The sequence below is a fragment of the Sus scrofa genome, chromosome 8 (assembly GCF_000003025.6).
Source record: "Sus scrofa isolate TJ Tabasco breed Duroc chromosome 8, Sscrofa11.1, whole genome shotgun sequence".
NCBI classification, from domain to species: domain Eukaryota; kingdom Metazoa; phylum Chordata; class Mammalia; order Artiodactyla; family Suidae; genus Sus; species Sus scrofa.
The window spans coordinates 119,680,082-119,692,676 of record NC_010450.4 but is presented as its reverse complement, the minus strand read 5'-3'; the positions used below and the strand labels follow the sequence as shown (position 1 = coordinate 119,692,676).

Genomic DNA, 12,595 nt, shown 5'->3' with positions numbered 1-12,595 from the left:
CCAGAGTGTCAGCCTCAGAGAAGAAGTTGGGCAGTTTGTGAACAGAACACGACTGCGGGCCTGTGATTCAGACTGGTGGTGACTTGAGTGAGCTGCAAATTGCAGCTTCAAAAACATATTTTACGTGACTGTCAAGACGTTCTTCAGATTCAGAGCTTAGAGACACTTGAGAGAGGTTAATTTAACTCACTCTTGGAGCAAGCTATACCTAGAACACAAAGCTTACAGGATCCAAGGCAGACCAAATCCAACTGACAGTTTTGTTTGGTCTACATGAAAAAGAAATTTTTAGCCCTGATTTGTCATGACCTTTACAATCTTAACTAGTGTCTGCTTCGAACATCACAGTTACTTGCCTGAACATTATAGGCATTTGAGTAAGCAAATTCTGGTTGAAGGTTCTAAAGATAATGGTAGCACTGGGGCAAAAGCAGAGTTCTGATGGATTCCTTGCCCTCCGTCACACTGACTATTATCTATTATCACACTGACACTTATTATTTGTAAGTGAACAGCACTTACAAATGCATTTTTCTGTATAAACTTCATTTTACTGAAATCAGGGCCCAGATAGTATGTTAGAGCATGAACAGGATGGCATAGCAAATTAAATATGCAAACTCTACAGAGACATGTGAAATAAAACTGGGGGTTGTGGATCAAAATAACTGCCAATAACTCAAAGAGGTCATTGTCACCAAGTTCCTCTACCAATCTTATTGTGTCTTTGCGTCCCTCTAGATCAGCTCTATAAACCAAGACCCCAGAGGAAGCCTTGACACCTTGATGATAGCACCTTCAAGACTGAAGACAAAAGAATCAAAAAGCTCCAGGAGAATGTGTAAGTCATTTTTCTCTTCTTCAGATAAAACATAACCCAGACTGCTTTGCCATTAGAGTATATAGGCTGTGGATTTCCACAGTCAGCTTTTGTCATGGCTAAGGATCATTATCTCTTAAGAACCTCTAATGAGAGGAGTTAAATAATCATCTTGTTGAGAACAAAAGTGTGAAAACATGCATAATCCTGTAATTATCTAGTTGATGGACTTTATCTCTGATGTAAACACATCTCTGTCTATATTCACAAAACAAAAATACCTTGCCTTTATATGAGTTCAGGGAGTTTATTTAGAATAGGATACATTTGAAGAGCGCACTCAGAAAACGAACAGAAAAATGTTATACTACAAATTAAAGAAAGATTAATGTAATGTGGCTCAATGTCAAAGTAAGAGGTTTGTATTTTTTAATATTGTATTATTGAAGCATGACTCAGTATCAAATAGGTAATTGAAACATCCACGATATAATTAGGGATTTAGCACCAGATCTGAAAAACCGAACACCTGGCTTTGATATATTTCAACAATACTACTCTTCACTAAAAGTTTGAACATTTTCAATAAAAGATTATTCATCAATTCTCTAATAACTGAAAAGAAACCTTAGACTTTTCAGAAATAGTGTACATGCCTCCTTGGCCCAAATTTCTAAAACAAAGAAATGAATCACAAACTTTCTGGTTAAGTAAACTCAGAATAAACCTCTTTCTTTATATTTAAAGCAAAAACTATTCTTTGAATGATGCTTTACAGTTTTCAAGACTTTCTGTTCTCAAACTTCAATTTCTCAATCATATCAACAGCTGAATAAAAGGAAACTCTTTTCCCTCACAAGGGAAACAATGTATTTGGAACAAAATATTCAACCACTGAATAAACTCTGATCAGTATTATGCAGGAGAATGATATCTGCTTACCCTAGAGACAAAAGATATTGGGTTGGATGCATCTTTTGTAGAGTTCTTCCAGCCTGGCCATTAGCTTAGCTGCAGGGCAGGAATTTCATGTAAACTTCAGTGAACATCAGGTTTGATTTTTAAGTTAAATAAAAGGACTATATGTACTAGAATTTAAATGCTCCTTCATAATCTCTTGCACGCTTTCACTCTGGCCACTTTCCCATAAAACTGAAGTTTGATAAGGGAATCTAGTGAAACTGAGGGCAATGAAATGCAGTAGGCTAAAATTGAGGTGACCGAGATGTCGAGAAAATCGTGAGGGCATGCAAAAACCCAACTGTGTTGCTGAATTCTTTCTGAAGTGCTCTAAAATGTTATGAGATGGGCAAATCTCCATACAACGGCAAGTATAAACATCAGTAGAAAATTTTTCTCAATGTGGCTTGTCAAGCGCTAAAAATCAATTTACTATGGTACCTATATATTGAGTTGCTGCTAATTCAAATTTATTCAGGAAGTCTGATGAGCTTAAGAAAATTTAAGAATCACTTGAAAATAATTTAATTATTTTAAGTTATGAAAACTGGTAAAAAATATTTTGAAGTGATTATGTAATTAAGTGAAAATTCAAGGCGGGCAGTAGACTTTTTTCTTACAGTTCTGGAAAGAAAACAATCTTTCTACCAAATCCTACCAACTTCTCCAGCTGCCTTGCCATCCTGAAGCCACTTGCCTCTTTTATACTCTTCTATTTTTCACAGATATTAGCTCTATATGCTGATATACATTCATTTATTTACCTATCCATTTATTTTTGATTTTCAAGGGCTAAGAACCCATTTGAACCAGGCTTTCAAAGTAAGTCTTTCGCTTATACTTGTTTCCTAGTAAAGTTATACACATGTAGTAAGTAAATCAAACATACGGATGGCTGATCAATGACAGCAGTTATGAAGGTCATGTGCTCCAGAGGGCGAGCTGGAGCTTTCGGTCCTCACCTGTAGAAGTATGAACACCCCCTGACTGTGTTGTGAGTGAAATGTTCCTGAGTCTTCTCATTTCCAAAATCCTCCAGGGGGTCTGACCACAGGATGTCACACATAGGTCCATAAGCAGGTGGTTCCTTGAATCGGTCTAACTAAGAAAAATAAAAGACAGAGAGCAAAATACTAATCTTTGGAAACTTGGAGAAAACAGGAGAAACCAATGTTTTGCAACAGCCACCATCTCTCCCCAGCCCCAGTGCAGTGTGGACTGGCCCCACCTCTCCTTCTGTTCTGCTCACCTTCCTCCCCCTTCTCCTCTCTCAAATTTTCCTTCCTTCTTCCTCCTGATGCTCATTTACTGCGATCTGCCTTCATCTCAGCCTTAACCTCCTGCCTGCCTCTTTAATCCTGCTCTTTCCTTCTCTTTTCTCCTGGTTTCCTTTCCGTCTCTCTTCTCTCCTTCTTTCTTATTTTATCTAGTCAAGTGTTTTAGTCACTGCCAGGTGATGTGACCCTATTTGTGTGTCACTCCTGGAGGAGAAGATTTTATTTTATTCTATCTTTGGGGCAATTTCTGTTACTGCCTCTGTTAAACTGGGATTTAGAAATGAGGATGAGGAACAACTTGGGGTGTTTCCATTTAACAGCATAATTTTGAGAACAGATGGCTTTCATTGTAAAAGTGGCTACTGGCTCTATGACATTTTGGATATGCATTCATTAGGGGCTAAGTTTCTAATCAAAAGCCAAGCTGACTGGAGATATCTTACTGGGTACAAACCAATCGTAATGATAAGCAGTTAAACCCCAATTTAGCTGCGTCATTCTTCAGCTCACTGTTCTAAGCTTTTTATAGTTTCGTCTGAAATTCTCATAGGAAACCCATTTCCCAATTTTCCAGCTGTAAATGTGTAGCAAAGTCATAGTTCAATTTAATATGGTGCATTGAGAAGCTATGACCAATATAATAACTGAAAATGACATTTCACCAAGTTTATAACACTGTCACCTTCCTATAGTTTGTCCTGATGCAGTTGCAATTAAAGGACCTTTAGTGAAGTTAGCAAATATTATGCAGTCTTCCCCTCCACCCAAAAGGATAAAACAGCTATAAAAACCTTAAGAATATTAAGAATTAATATTCTTTATATTCAATGCTTTAATATTTTAAAAAACCTCATAGGGATAGGTGAATATGTAGGGCTGACAGCCCATCAAATTCTATCTTTTTCTGAGACATAAAAGGTTAAGATACAAGTAACAGTCTGCTATATGCCTTTTTTTTTTTTAACTAATATCTAAAAAGCATGAAGCAATATTTCACATTTTCAACACTCAATGAAAAACTTCAGTAAGACAAGACCCTCTAGGAGTTCCCATCGTGACGCAGCAGAAATGAATTCGACTAGGAACCATGAAGTTGAGGGTTTGATCCCTGGCCTCGCTCAGTAGGTTAAAGATCTGGCGTTACTATGAGCTGTGGTGTAGGTCGCAGATGCGGCTTAGATCTGTCACTGCTGGGGTTGTAGGGTAGGCTGGCAGTTATAGCTCTGATTCGACCCCTTGCCTGGGAATCAACACATGCCGTGGGTGCAGCCCTAAAAAGCAAAAAAAAAAAAAAAAAAAAAAAAAAAAAAAAAAAAAAAAAAAAAAAAAATTGAAAAAGAAAAAGGAAAAAAAAGACAAGACCGTCTATATTTTAACCATTAGGCCATCCATAAAATAATCACTGCAAACTTAGACTTGTTTAAGAGATTTAAATAATTTCTGCTTTTGGAACAATTCATACAAGAAAAATAATACTTGTCCATAAAAAATACAGAATCTCTTTCTGAGAAACAAGAACTTATATTAGAACTTATAAGAGCAGAGGAAGGGGAGACTTTCTGATTAATGCGAATTCCCAGCTAGAGCCTTGGTAAAGCAACCAGAACATAGAATTTATTCTGGAAATGTTATGAAGTGCATTCTGAGATCAATACCATCTTCAGTAAAAATAAGCATGAAATTTATTAAATAAAGTCAATGTAGTGGAAACTCTAGCTGACATAGGGTACAATGCAAACCTAAAAATCACTTTATGGCTAAGTCTAGAGCTTAATGACAAATATGAACATTGAAAACAATACCTGAAACATGCCAGAAAAAAAGTCTTGGGGATAGCATGGGATATTTTAAAAATCTACAGCATTCATGATAAGTTTAGTTGTTTATTTCAGAGGTCCATCAGACTGTAGAAGAACTGGTTATATTCATGCAGAAAGCGAGCCCCTCTACTTGAACTTCATGGCTGCATTTCAGTGGCATGTCTCTAGAGTCCTTTATATACAGAGCAAACAGCAGTGCTCTGGGTGTTGCAGAACACCAGAAGCAGATCTGTCATGGGGTTTTATAAAAAGGGACGTAACATACAGGGCAGGAAACAGAGATTTATTTAATGTACTTTTGGTTCATTTGAAAAATAAAAACCCCTTGGAGTTCCCACTGTGGTACAGTGGGTTAAGGATCTGACTGCAGTGGCTCAGGTCACTGCAAAGGTGCAGGTTTAATTCCTGGCCCAGTGCAGTAGGTTCAGGACCTGGCACTGCTGCAGCTACAGCCTGGACTTGATTCCTGGCCTGGGAACTTCCATAGGCCGCAGGTGTGGCCAAAGAAACAAACAAAAAAACCCCATGCATTTCCTTTCTAACAGGAAAGTAAATACCACATTATTTTTACACTTGAAGACATGAATCTTTCTTTCTTTTTTTTTTCGGTCTTTTGTCTTTTTAGGGTGTACCCGCAGCATATGGAGGTGCCCAGGCTAGAGGTCTAATCAGAGCTGTTGTTGCTGACCTACGCCAGAGGCACAGCAATGCCAGAGGCACAGCAACGCCAGATCTGAGCCACATCTGCAACCTACACCACAGCTCACAGCAACGCCGGATCGTTAACCCACTGAGTGAGGCCAGGGATCGAACCTGCAACCTCACGGTTCCTAGTCGGATTCGTTTCCTCTGTGCCACAACAGGAACTCTGAAGACATGAATCTTCATGATGCAGTATTAAGGTAGAATTTGAACGTTTTACTTATCTGAATAGAGCTTTTCCTAAAAATACATGAAATTTTAAAGGAATACTGAGCATAACCAAAGAAATTAAAGATTGTCTCTTCCACTACATAAAACTATCCCATGTTACATTTTCTAATGAAAGAGATACTTCCACATTCAGTCTAACCCATCTTTTTTTTTGCTGGCTAAAACAAGAGCAAGAGCTAATGTTAAATTAAGTAGAAAAATACCTCTTTAAAAAAAATCAACTTTTTTTAACCTAGCCACTCAATACAATCAATAGAATACCATCATTGCTTTTGTTAGATTGATACTTTAAAATGGGGGGCTTGTAAAAATAGATTTTCAAAAAAATTATAATATGGACGCATTTTAAAAGTCAAGTTGTAATATTTTCCAAAGACGTAAACAACACTTTTTAACTGTAACATACCGTGAATATGTAGAGGGTTGTTTGAAACAAGCCAAAGGGAAATGAAAAGGCATATGCATTTTTTTGTGATAAAATATTTTACATTTCTAATGACACAGGTCACATGGTAAAATGAACCTTGAGGTTTTAGAGATGGAAACTCCTCTAAGTATAAATACATCTTCCTTTCTAGATTAAAAAAATGAATACAAAGAAGAGTTTCATGACTACTTGGAATCATTTAAGTTCAAAAGGATTCAGTTAGTGATAAAGGCAGGGAAATGAATGTCTTCCATTTATTACTAAGGGACCCCAAAATGATTAGACTTAGAAAAGAGCAGAACTTACTTTTCTGATATCATCTAAAGTGTTAATCTCTGGAGACAAACCACCGTGGACACACAGGAACTGCTGGTTCATCAGGGCAGCCAGTGGGAGGCAGTCAAAGGCATCCATGCAGGCATCATATACGTGTTCTGAATACTTAATTTTACCTTTAAACAACGATTAAAAACCAACTGTTACACTTACGATTTCTTTGGCAGGATCAGTTCATTCAAATAGTTTTTAAAAAATATTTTCTTGCTGAAATCATATTATTAACCTCTAACTACAGATGCAAACTTCCAAAAAAAGATTAAGAAGACTTTCAAAAGTTATATTTTAACCTTTATAGCTACTGTTCTGCATTTTTGTTGTTCATCTATATTTTACAGTTTTTAGTAACATTTGCACAACAGATGAAGTTTTTGTATACATACATCTCTGCTGTTTATCTGCAGATGTACATGTTTTTATAAAAAATACATGACAACTAGGAGACCAACAGAAAGAACACAAAACTGGCTGATTCTCCTTAATGTTCTTAAAGTAAAGCAGACGGCAAGAAATTTTCTAAAGTTCTTTCTAAATCCGTACACACTGCCTTTCCTTTGTTGACTTACAGCTAATGTTTTTGAGGAGTTTCTGTGCTCTGCTGAAATAGGACTAAATGATAGAAACTTAAGTCTCCCAGGACGATGAGGAAAGTGAAATTTATATGAAGCCCTCCTCACACCTACTGTTTATTTCTAAATGAAGAAGTCATCTTTAATTTTGAAAAATCCACCCGAAGCTAGTAAATCTCTTGGGTCCAGAAAGAGAGGCTCAAGGTTGAGCCTCTCCTCCATTCATTTTTACTGAGTGATTTGAGATTAAAAAAAAAAAATAGGATTATCCTAAGCAGCAGAATGTTGGCTATTTTAAGAATAATTTCATCACTTGTTTCTTAGGATAAATCACCTCAAATATTAATTCAAAATCTTACATCACTTTATAAAGAATTTATAATTTTAAAAGGAATTCTGAATTCTCTTAAGTGCCTAGGCTCAGAAAGAATTATGAAATGACATAGTGTCATGTCTTGAATTTTGACTTAGGCAATGGATTATATTGTAATACGCTCTTCCTATGGATTAAAATGACTATTTAGCACATATGGTGTTAAAGGAAGACACGTGAAGCATACTTACATTCTTGTTTAAATGTGAAATACTCTGTTAGATGTCTACATTCATGATTTCCACGAAGTAAAAACAGTGTTTTGGGGTAAAGAATTTTCAAAGCCCACAAGTACAGCACACACTGAGAAGAAAAAAAAAAAAAAAGAGTAATATGAAAATAAATGTTTTCCATTATATTTACGCATACCTTGGCTTCCATATGAGGGAGACATGAACTACATGTGCTACTGTGACCAAAAGTTCCCAAAACGCTGGGTCTTTTTTTAAGGAGGATATTGAAAATCACACCAAAAACATGTCTTTGGTACAGAGCCAAAGTTCATCTGTACTAAAAGATAAACATTGCACTGGGGATCTAGACACATGAAAACAACGGACTGCGGACAGTCTATTGGAAAAAGGCTGAATGAAAATATACTAAAAATGAAAATAAAAGTAGGAGAACAAAATGATGAACAAAAGACACCTCTTTTTATATAGCTAATTATTTTGTAAAAGTCAGGTAACAGAAAGGGAAGAATGAGAATGGCAAGGTGAGACAACATTTGGAAGCAATGCTGACAACCTCAGGCTGACATGGATTGTGTCTCTATTTTCAATTACGCTCTCTTCTTCTCTAGCTTTCTTCTTTCCCATCATCTAGTCTTTTTATTCCCATGCCTTTGGTATTTAAAGCCTTGAGCTTCTTATACATAATTTTAATTAAGCTGGATCCAGGGAATCTCACTACACATGCTGCTAATAGCTAGGGGAAACATTTCAAATATCTTAAAACTCTCGAATTCACTCCTTCAGTATTGCAATTTGTGTAAAACTGAGGGCCAAGTATAAAGTGACCAGGCTTGGAGTAAACCTACACTGACACAGTCTTTCTGAAGTGTGCACTGAGATAACTGGGATACGCAGTATTCACACCAATTTCATTATCCTCAAATAGCATTTCATTAAAAATCCACAGGAAAGGCAGCTATGCTCCCCACCGTGCCACGAATGGATATGTGTATATGTATAAGTGAATCACACTGCTCTATAGCCAAAATCAACACAACACTGTAAATCAACTATACTTCAATAACATTTTTAAAAATGAAAAATAAAAAAATGGAGTTCCCGCTCTGGTGCAATGGATTAATGACCAAGCTCGTCCCTGTGAAGGCACCAGTTTGATCCCTGACCCAAATCTGGTGTGTTGCTGCAGCTGTGGTGTAGGTCTCAGCTCCAGCTCAGACTCCATCCCTGGCCCAGGAACTGCCACACAGGGCAAATGAAAAAAAAAAAATACAGGAAAAAGAAAAAAAAAAAAATCCACAGGGATCAGAAAACCACACTGAAAACAATTATGCTTTTTTATTCCGATGAAATTTATTTTGAAAGTAAAGCTAAGAAGACACAGAACCAGAAAAATACTGAGACAAGTCTGATTCTGGTTACTTAAATCTAAAAACCAAAAGCCAAATAATATCTATATTTTAATAATGAAACTTCCAACATATAGCAGTTATGCTGGACAATGTCCAAAGGGAAAAGCTACTGGCAATTAATTTCTTGTGCTGTGAACAATCATCATCTCTATCAGCTCATATGATAATTTATTAAAAGAGTGGAAGTAAATAAATGTTTGAATATATGGCCCAAGTTTTGAAGAAAATACTAAGTATCAGAAAAAAATATTTATTGTTGAGTTGTGCAATCAAGCTATGTCCTCAACTACATGATTATGATTGAATAAAAAAAATAACAGGTTGACATCAAATTTTACATATATATGTTACACTAATTAATTTTCTAACTACCAGTTTCTGATTATAATTTTTACCTGAAGTTCATGTGACAGATGATATAGCCATTTCTGAGAAGCTGACCAACTGGCCTATATTAAAGGATTATGACCTGCTGATACATGTAAAAGTGGGTGGTATGTGGCTCAATGAGTCCCTGATTGCTGTGTATCAGGTTTAAGGTGCATTTACATGTTCTAGTAAAAGGAATGCATAGTATCAAGCTTGTTTCACATTTCCGAGAAGGTATTTACAAACTGTTGTTAAGGTCAATGAGAGGACAATTCTCAGTTTAAAATCTATGACTATCACATGTATATTTTGTTTTATTGTAGATAAATAATATTAATTATTTAAAATTATAAATTTAAAATATAAATTAAATTATACCTTATATATTATGTATAATTCCCCCCCCCCCATAGGCTGTTAACATTGGATGTCTGATTTGGAACAAGAATGAGTATGGGAAGTTTTTCAAAAACTATATTTACTTGTTGAAACTGTTGTATTTAATGCATAAACTGTTGTATTTAATGCATAAACTGGAAGAGAGAATACATGTTTTTGGCTATACCATGGTTACTTTTTAAAGAAGGTTTTCTTTGTTTTTTTTGTTTTCACTAATGTATAGCTTATATCCAGTACATATCTTAAAACGTACACATATCTTAAATCAATGATTTTTTGCATATGTACATTTCTGTGAAACCGCTACTCAGATTCAGTTACATTTCAGAACCCAGATGGCTCTCCACCTCCCAATCAATATCCTTTTGAAAATGTAACCACAATTCTAAACTCTTTTGGTTAATTTTGCCGGTAATAATTTATTTCACAGCAAAGCTCTAATCTCTCCAACAAAATTCTAAAATGCAATTTTTTTACCCTACTCAAATACTACCAGAAGAATCACATTCTAGGACCCATATTTTCTTTTCTTTTCTTTTCTTTTTTTTTTTGGCCATTTGTTAAAAATCCTGTTTTGACATTAACACATGGCTTTATCACCTCTAGTCCTGATTACTATAGCTCTTTCATAACTGAAACCTCAAAGAGTGGTACAGAGAAGTTCTATGATATGCTTATCATACCTAGTCACATTTTAAATGATTCAATACACATTTCATGCCCTTTCTTATGTAAGGCACCCTGTATATAGTGGGAGTTTAGGAGATATTAACTCCTTTCCTGTAAATGAGAAGGAAGGCAGTCAGAAAGGAGGGGTGGAAGTGGGCAGGGGGAGAAAGAGAGAGGAGAGAAAAAAGAAGGAAGGGAGGAGGAGGGAGGAGGAAAGGAGAAAGGAGAAAGGAAAAGATAAGGAACGAAAAGAAAAGGAAGGGGAAAGGAAAGGAGAGATGAAAGAAAACTCAAATCTCCAAATTCTTGGCTCAGAGTACCCTAAAAATAAGAGTCCTCTTTTCACATTTTATTTCCCTCTCCCCTGTGGCAAGAAGAAAATATCTTCCCAAACACTGAATAAAACCACAAATGCAGCCAATATGGAAGAAGTGGCGTGGTAAATGACCGGGCAAGGGTGGATTGGCGAGTGGAGCCCCGCCAGCCTTCAGCCTCAACATCTGGTGGGAGAGAGCTGCCAAGCACAACACTGTCTTGCTGGCAATTATTTTGCCATCTAAAGTTCTAACATTCGGGAGAGCTGAGGATCTTAAACAAAGTTATAACCTGGTATTCTTTAAATAAAGAAAAGTCTCTTGTTAAAAAAAAAAACAAACCAAACTATCACAATTAATAAGCAATGAAATAAAAAGCAGTTAATTGGTGGTTTTTGTCCAGGTGGTATCAGATGGCTAATTTGAATAAAATTTTCACTGGATTAACTTGATTAAAGTAGAAACAGAGAGGCAAGTTCCAGTGGCTTTTTTTGCATGGTGAGATGCACTAATCACTTTACCTGGATCTCGACGACTTTTTTCAGCTCTACTGAATACTTAAACATATTTCACAATTGAAAATTAGTTTGGTTTAGTCAATATGAAAAACTGAGTATCCTCCATCTTTTCATTAATTTTTATCTCATAGTTTTTTCTTATCTATCTTCCCCAATGAAGCAGCACTAAGGATATAATTTTCTTCATTAGTTTAATGGCTCATTGATAATAGTAGTGCAATGACTTACTTTGTAATTTATGCCTTTTAATGATGCATAGTCCTGAAAATTTGTATAGGGGAGTAACAAAAGATTTAAAAGAGGATGCAAGGAAGTAAAAAAAATGTATATGCACATAGAGCTGCAGATATGTATCAAGCAGCTCCTTAAAATAACTATACATGCTGTGAAACATTCCAATCAAAAGCGTTGTCTCTCAGTCACAGGATGATACAGTGAGGGATGTGCATTGGCTGGGAAAAGATCCAAACTCCTGAAATGTCAAATGCTGTTCATCTAAGACATCATTTGCCTGGTTTGACAGGCACTTGGAGAAGCAGCAGTGGGAATCACAATGCACTATAAAGATGGCTGGCTGCAGGGAGACAGCCAGACAATTTCTTCCTCATATCTGTGGCATCCCTCTGTCACCTAACATCACTTGCTGTATCGTCTGCTTGTTATTCTCAGGCAGAAACATGGAACACCGCCTGACTCGCTGTGGTTCATTCTAGTCTATGAGTTCACAGCTAATAAACGCAACACCTCTTCGTGCTCAAAGGTGTTTCAGGCCTGGGCTGAGATCTAGATGTAAGGGCTGAGGGCAGAGCCAGCTCTCTAAGCTCAAGGTAATGGCTTGCCCTGTAGAATGGCCAGAAAGGGAGCCAGAGGAAGTGAACAGAAAAGGAAACAGCTGTGTGTGCCTCTGTTGGCAATTCTGAGTTTTCCCCTGCATTCTCAGAAAAACATACTCAAGACGAGAACCTATACATACACAGGCTTGCTCAAAGAGATCAGGTAGCATAATCCCATCATTGGAAAGAGGACAGTATTTGGGGTGAGACAAATTTTCACCCCAAACAAAATGACCTCTTTCCTCACTACTCAAAAGCTTACTTGTTTTATGTGGGCTAACTTTGTGGGGAAGGATTCCTAATCTTGGCAAAAGAAGATGGGGAGAGAGGCAGGGAGGGAGTGCATAAAATGAGCTCCGTGTCCTGCCCAGAGCC

The 12,595-nt window shown here is 36.6% G+C and overlaps 1 protein-coding gene across 6 annotated transcripts in view; it reads right to left on the bottom strand.

Annotated features, from left to right (window-relative positions):
* PPP3CA (protein phosphatase 3 catalytic subunit alpha) overlaps positions 1-12,595 on the bottom strand; it is a 325,435-nt gene that overhangs the window by 61,939 nt on the left and 250,901 nt on the right. For all 6 annotated transcript variants that reach the window (XM_021100471.1, NM_214128.1, XM_021100469.1 and 3 more), the window contains 3 exon segments: positions 7,707-7,818; positions 6,544-6,689; positions 2,743-2,882 (listed from right to left, as the gene is read on the bottom strand). In XM_021100471.1, coding sequence (XP_020956130.1) covers positions 2,743-2,882; positions 6,544-6,689; positions 7,707-7,818 — 398 coding nt within the window.